The sequence below is a fragment of the Lampetra fluviatilis genome, chromosome 53, assembly GCF_964198595.1.
Source record: "Lampetra fluviatilis chromosome 53, kcLamFluv1.1, whole genome shotgun sequence".
Taxonomy (NCBI): domain Eukaryota; kingdom Metazoa; phylum Chordata; class Hyperoartia; order Petromyzontiformes; family Petromyzontidae; genus Lampetra; species Lampetra fluviatilis.
Genome location: NC_136327.1, coordinates 1,161,476 through 1,169,067, shown reverse-complemented (window position 1 = coordinate 1,169,067; position 7,592 = coordinate 1,161,476). Strand labels below are relative to the sequence as shown.

The 7,592-nt window shown below is 50.9% G+C and overlaps 1 protein-coding gene across 1 annotated transcript; it reads right to left on the bottom strand.

Annotated features, from left to right (window-relative positions):
- Positions 1-744: 744 nt before the first annotated feature.
- Positions 745-7,017, bottom strand: SKA1 (spindle and kinetochore associated complex subunit 1). The gene is given in 8 exon segments (XM_078879049.1): positions 745-920; positions 1,970-2,139; positions 3,246-3,304; positions 3,306-3,426; positions 4,207-4,307; positions 4,958-5,082; positions 5,499-5,609; positions 6,931-7,017. Coding segments are annotated over 8 exon segments (843 nt in total). The 5' UTR covers positions 6,938-7,017; the 3' UTR covers positions 745-771.
- Between the last annotated feature and the right edge of the window lie 575 nt (positions 7,018-7,592).

Here is a 7,592-nt window from a genome sequence, read left to right as displayed (position 1 = left end):
ACAATTGAAGGCTCTACTAGCACGAGGAAAGAAGAAAATGGCGAGGTGTAGTGGCACCAACGATGCGAGCTGTGTTGACGTCCTGCCCTTGGCTTGACATGTAACGCGTGTGTGTATGTAGTCGGTTGTGATCTAGTGACAGATCACAAATGATTTTTGATGTTTTATATAAAGAGCTAGAGATTAAATTTGGCACGAAAGTATATTGTTTTTTTTAATGTTCTTGATTAAAATTGAACACAATCTAAAAACAAAAATAGCTGTTTTCGTTTTTTTAAAGGACCGCACAGGTTCTCAGGGTTTCAGGGTTTCAAAATGGCTTCAGATCTTATCTTTAAAAAAACGAAATCTGTGATTTTGGGCCACACCAAAAATTGGAGGGGGGGGGGGCACATATTAATTAACCTCTCCCTGTTGTGAATTGTATGTGGAGGTTTGGAAGGACGCCCGAATTCAAACAATAGAGAAGATGGTCACTCGTTTTTTTTCCAACGACGTGTTGGACAAGTACGACGCTTAAGCCAAGATAAATCAGGACGCCCAACCACCACGTTATTCGCACAATATATTTTTTTAGGACGCAGCAGATAAGAGGGACGATCAAAGGGACAGCAATAATCTCACAGGAGGCACGAACACAGCGGCAGCTCGCACGAGGCAGCCACCTCGGCAATCGCGAAACCTCCACCGGCGCCAGCACGACAAAGGCCCGACCACCTTGGGGGCGAGCGTGTGGGGGTTCGGGACAAGCGGCGGTGGCGCCGGCGGTGCTCAGAGCACCACGTAGCGCGTGAGCCCGCCCCCGCGCACCTCGCGCAGACGCTGGCAGTGGCGCAGCACGCCCAGCAGGTTGAAGAGGCGCTTGTCCACGCGCAGCTTCGAGTTCTCGCGCAGGTCGTCCTCCACGAAGAAGCTGTGGCCTGGTGGGGGGGGGGCATCGTTGCATGGTTGTCACTACCGTCAACTTTCCGACAATTCGTCAAGCAAAAACTAAACTTAACACGTAGGTACTCTTAGGCTTTTTCGGTAAAGTCACGTAGGTTAAAAATTTTAATAAAATTAATAGAAGTAATAATAGAAATAAAATAATAAATCACGACGTTTCGGAGGCAACACAAGTCTCCGTCATCAGGTGGGACCGTCACAGCTAAAATTACTGCATCAAGTTCAAATCTAGAATTAACACGTAGGCTTTCGCGACCAATATTATTCTGGCGAATTGCCCGATGATGCTGGATGTAATTACCAGCGAAACGTCGTACTCAAAAATTGGAAATGTTGTGGATTCACTCTTCAACACACCGGTGGGCTAAAGTAGTGAACTATTTGTCACTTTTGTCAACGTGACACTTTTTTTGCTGATTGGCCGTGTCGGGTGGTGGAGGGTTACGACACATTTATAAATAACGCGATCTAACCCAACAAACGTTTATTATAGCTATTTGTTACAAGCGACCTGGCTATCACGAATGATAGCTCAATCAAGTGGCTTATCTTGTGAAAATTTATAGCAGCCAAATAGAAGTGTGGAGCAAGCGTTTCTGGCAAAGAGAACACGCGACTTGATGATTGGGCCGCGGCGTCACCAATCAGCGGCGCTCGTGCCACTCGTTGCATTTGCTCGCAGTTCGTGCCCCGCGGTCGCCCACGTTCATACTCGCGGGGGCATTAACCATGAAGACGCGGGGGGCATTAACTATGAAGACGCGGGGGCATTAACCATGAAGACGTGGGGCATTAACCATGAAGACGCGGTGCCTGCCTCAAAGTGGACGTTGCAGATGAAGCGACCTTCGAAAAATGTAGTCGGATAGCGTGTGCTGGTGCCCCAATCCGGTTGAAAATGTACTTCCTGAGCTACCGCCTTTCTGGTTATGCGTGGCGCCAGTAGGCCGGCGGTGAAGAGCAGCAGTGGGGCGGGGGGGGTGTGGAGGTGGGGGGAGGGGTATGGGTACGCTGGCCAAGCCACCTTTGGTGTGCGTGGTCTCCTGCTCGCGGTAGACACGATGCCGCTTGACGGCAGCCTCCCCAAGCGAGCGCTTCGGTTGCCGCAGCAGCGTGTACTTGGAGGCGAGCGCGCAGTTTATCTCGTGCACGGTGCCGTTCACCTGCTCGTACGCCATGCGGCCCTTCAGGTACCTGCGGCACACACGATGACGTCATTGTGCATGCGTTGTTGTTGTTCTGTGTGTTGTTTATCCGGTGTATACAATGCAATTCGTCACCTCGAATTAACCTGCCGTGATTCTAAAGGGGCTGTGTTCTTGGCCGTGGCTCGCCTCTGGTTTGATCTCCAACGCTCGCGCTCAGCCACGGCTTGGGCTCACTCCGCTCATGGAAATCCCGATCGTGGCTGAGATCATGCACGGAGCAGTCAAGATAAACGCATGATTTGAACCGGCTCAGTTGAACCAGAGCAAAGCCCGAAACCGAGTCATCACTAACAATAAAGGGCCTCAGTTCACGATTGCTACTACCCACGTGCAGTGATTCGTTCAATCCTGCTTCTGAATAACGCCGGTGCTTCGGGACTCGTTCCATTCTCGTGTGATGCAAGAGATCGAGGAATAAATGATGAGCAAACAACAGCTGTCATTTGCCACTGCACAAACATAGCACACGCACAGATAGACAACAAATACACAGGTGGCTGTTACTCCAGTTGTACCACAGTCGTACCACACGCACTGTAGTAAACCACGAGAGTATGCGGAAGAGGAATAGAAAAACTTCACAAACTCTCTCCTGAAGCCTTCTTGTGGCTAACAGACCTCAGACATTGGCATTGCTCCTAATCTTATTACTACAGGCGAGGATAAAAACCACACACACGAATGTCTACACACAACTACAGCCGCTGTGCGACACGAAGTGATGGTGACACATCAGCACGACGCTTGTGCCAGGCTGGGTGCGCTTTGAGGTCACGTGAAGTGTTGAAGGCTTGCTTGTAGCGCACGGGTAAGACCCAGGTGTTGGCGGTTAACTGACCAAGACGACCGTACGCTCTTCATTCACATCGACAACAGTAATTTGTTTTGAATGGCACTCTTCTTGTACGCAGTCGTGTCAATACTTTTTAGGCGACCAGCTACTTCTCGATAATGTCACAGACAACAGTTGCACTCTCACGCAGGGGGGCCCCCGCAAGGATTCGCAGTCTAGGGCTGCCTGCGAGGTTCCTGGGGACCCCGAGGGATCCAGAGGAACCTGAGCAGGGGTGAGGGGGAGGTGGGGAAACTCACGCTGGCACTGCCTCGAACTCGCTCACGGTGAGGATGCTGATTGCGGGGATCGGGGGGGGGCGCCGGTCGCTCCTTCTTGGGAGGCTGTGCGGGTTGCAACGGGGCCACAGCGGTCGCCTGGACCCCCGCTTGGGGTCCCCCTTGGGCCCCAGCGACATGGAGATCACCACTGGCCTGCATGCTGATAGTGCCATGAGTCACGGCGAGGTAAAACGTGCGTTAGTGGCTTTCAGAAATCAGAGTGTCACTGAATGGATGATGCAAGCCACTCACTGTTTGGTGTGTCCCTAAATCAAAATGTCATCATCATCATCATCCGCCATGATTATCTTTTCACTGCTGGATGAAGGCCTCGTTATATCTGCTCAGTCTTGCGAAGCAACTTTCATCGAACTGCTGTCTATAACTTGCTTACGTTCTCCGATCCATGAGAAATGTAAACAATGTGAGTGACGCTTGCGGTGACAGAAGAGCACTGAGCAGCGTGGTTGAAGTATGGTCAAACAATCACCACGACCGACACGACACGGGGAGGCCCTCAAATAGCAATGGATTGACAAAGGGCTGTCTGGATGTGTATGCTGAACTTCTTTCGCACTGTACGTAGCCAACCGTGCTCAATCGGAGGTGCGGGTGAAGGACAACAAACTAAATACATAAAGCAGTTATAACGACATTAATTAAAATCTAGATTCAAAGTGCATAGCTCCAGTGGCTTCCTAATATTGCAAGAACGTTCCAGACGGCCGCAGAAGCACATCTGAAAGTGCGTCATGCAATAACCGTCTTTGTTCGATAGTTAGCCAAAAGCTGTTGCGATGATGACCGGAGTTTGCGTGATGGTTTATGCTCCTTGACGAGATCAGCAAGGCACATACATACTTGCATACACAAGTGTAGGCAAAGGGTCATGCGTCTCCCACGTGTACAGAGCTAACCCTCACGCAGGTGTCTCCCTCACCTGGCCACTAGCGGAGGCTGCTTCCCGGGCAGGTGCCTTGGCAAGTTCTCAAGCATGTGCTGCAGCGATTCGTTATTCCTGGTGATTTGCGCCATCACCGCCTTGTGACCACACACACACATGCACACAAAGACCCCCCCCCCTATAGTTGTAGCAAAACGTTGCGGAAAGTGTTGTAAGCGAGCAGCTTTGAAGGCCAACATAGCGCAATGCTGGTCTTTACACACCGCAGCAGGTACTCATTTAAAGCCGAGTCTATTTACTATAGTACTATTTTTATTTCACCAAGTAAAGCCCAATGAGCTATATAGCTCTGTTTCAGAAGCAACCTGGCCACAAATAATAGCTCAACAATGTGGCTTATCATGTGGACATGTATAGAAGTCAAATACTCTAAACGCATGTTTCAAAAATGTGGAGGGAAAAACCGGAGAACGCGACCATGGGGAGAACACGCAAACTCCAAATATACAGCAGGCGTCAGGGTTGGGATCGAACCCAAAACCTCCTGTACACCAGGCGAGGTAGTTAACATCTCATCACCACGGCAAGATGTTAAGGCCAAGTCGACCAAGGGGAGGTTGTGAGGACCGATGTTGGCCGTAAACAAGAATCGAACTCGGGTCACTGGGTTCGTAGCGGAGTGTGCCAACCACTGCACTACCGCTGCCCTACACATGAAGGTCTCCTGTACAGCCACACAGCAAGTGCTGTTCGTGAATACTAGAGGGCCAGCAACAAGAGCTCTCACCTGCACTTCGAGCGCAACCTGGTTTCGCTGCTTCTGAAGCTGCTGCATCTCCTGCACAAGTGCCTCAGCTTCCTGCAGCTCGGACTCCACGGTGTGTAGCATGCGCACTAGCCACTCGTCATCCGCTGTGGGCACACAACGAGGAACGCTGTGATGACGTGTTGAAAAGCTGGGAGGTGTAAGGAGCTGTGTAAGGTGTACAGAGCTGCGAGGAGGTGAACGGAGCTGCGAAGAGCTCCTTGAGGTGGAGGCGTGAGGAGCTGAAGTGTAAGGAGCTGTGGGAAGGTAAGGACCTGTAAGGTGTAAACAAGTGTGAGGAGCAGCAATGAGCTGTGAGGAGGTCAAATGAGCAGTGAGGTGTAAGCAGTTGTGTGGCGTGCTGCAAGGTTTGAGGAAGAGCTGTAAAGAGACATTTGGTGCAGAGACGTGAGCTGAGGTGGGAGCTGAGAGGTGAGGTGGGAGCTGAGGTGGGAGCTGAGAGGTGAGTTGTGAGGAGGTGGTGTGTTGCGAGGAGGCGAGCTGCGATTGTGTATTTCTTCACCGTCCACATCTCGGATCTGCAGCGCCAGCCTCAGCGCGTCCACCTTGGTCCTCACCAGCAGCTCCAGGTCCTCCACGCTCTCCACCAACACCACTGCCGACACGGCCTCTCCTGCAAGGCGACATTGGAAGTGAGACGGCAATTCGAGAAAGTTGCACCGAACAACTCAAACAGCAACCAAACATAATGGCCAGCACAGACGATCACTATCATCACAGCCTCCACCTGCGGGCAAAAACAACAACGAACAGCAGCACAGCACCCAACAGCGTAGACCAGTTCCAACATCACAGCTTCACCTGCAAGCAAAACCATCTCACAGTAGCACAGCACAGGGCAGGGTTCCTCATTGCAAGGCCCGCGGGCCACTGGCGGTCCCTGGTGGCCTTTAGTGCGGCCCTCGAAAAACACCCCCCACCACTACCGTGCTGTCAAACCCCAATGGTTTCAAGTGTGTGGCGGCCCTCACACGGATTGTCTTATCGGAGAACGTGGCCCCCCCTCTAAAAACCAGTGAAGAACACCGACATAGAGACCACCACAGGGGGGCACAGCGTCACCTGCAGGCACTCATCACACAGCAGTCTCGGTCACAACAGCAGCAGTGTCAACACGGCTCCGCGAAACAAACGAGCCGAATTTAATTGAACAAATTTGGCGGAATGAACCCGATGTGCGAACTCCGAGTTGACTGTGGATCCACATTGAGGCCATCATTTTCATCGGCAGCCACTGCTGGATGAAGGACTCCTCTCCAAGCTATTACAACTCTCAGGTGTTCAACACGTGGATAAGAGAACATAAGCAAGTTAGAGACATCATCAACATGAAACGCGATGAGTTGTGAGCTGTGAGGAGGGATGCTGTGAGGTGCTGTCGAGTCTGTCTGGCCGGATCGAGGGGGCTAGACGGGTACGGCCTGGACAAGAGATGGAGCGATGTGGTTACAGGAGGACGTGGAGCTGAGTGGACTTGCTGTTGACCGGTACCAGCGGTGTCAAGATCGACCTCTGTGGAGGAGGCTCGTGATGGACGCTACTGGGCAGTGCCAGGCTAGGTGCACTGTGAGGCTACTGGGAAGTTGGAGGCAGTCGCCCTCCAACAACAACGGAGGGCGGAGGAGCGACGCTCACAACAACGAGCGGAGCGCCGGGAGGATAAAACGCAGCAAAGTTGGCACAAAAGGTCGACACTTCACGTGGCCTCAAAGTGCACCTAGCCTGGCACAGGCGCCGTGGGAACCTCATCGCCACTTGTCGGCGGCTGTTGTTGTTGTTGCCGATTGTAGGTTCACACTAAAGCCATCATCATCATCGGCCAGTCAGTCCACTGCTGGATGAAGGCCTTGTCCCAAGGGCGCCGTAATCAAATTACATCTTTCGAGCATTTAAAATCTCCTCAGACGAGGCGAACGAAGGGATAAGTCACTCACCCGACATCGCTTCCAGTTTATTTCCCCAAGAGTTGAGGTCTTTAATATATAATCTCGGTTGAGGTCTTTAACGCCGGGCCCAGCTCTCCACGCCACTCTCGGGTTTGAACAAATTCAACGCGAATCAATTCAGTGTCGAATAAAGAGAATCGATTCCATACCTCACCTATGCACCCAACCGCGCGTGTACAATTCATATATCAATGCAATTAGAAAATGTATGAGGTACATTCAGTAGTTTTTGTTTTTATCCGCACAAACACGACGTGCAGACTATAAATGACATAAAACGAATAATCATATGATGGAATCGAATCGCTAATTTATTGTTTGAAGATTATGAATCGAGAATCGGTCGTGACGAATTTCAAACGGATTCCCGCCAAATTGGGCTGGGCGGTGACGCCACTACCGACAAAGGGAGTTAAGTTAAAATAAAGTTAATTTAGTTAATGAAAATGGAACAAAACAAGTTACACTCGCTACACAATGATCATTCACGCGGCATTAAGATAGTCAGCACGATCAATCTCTGTTTGTTGAAGGGTTCACTTCACCACACAAGCCGTTGACATCTTTCACTGTCTTCTTGGTTCTTTCGGTAAAGTCACGTAGAAGGGAAGTAATAAAATAATAAAAATTGGCTTCATTCGTCGCCTGAT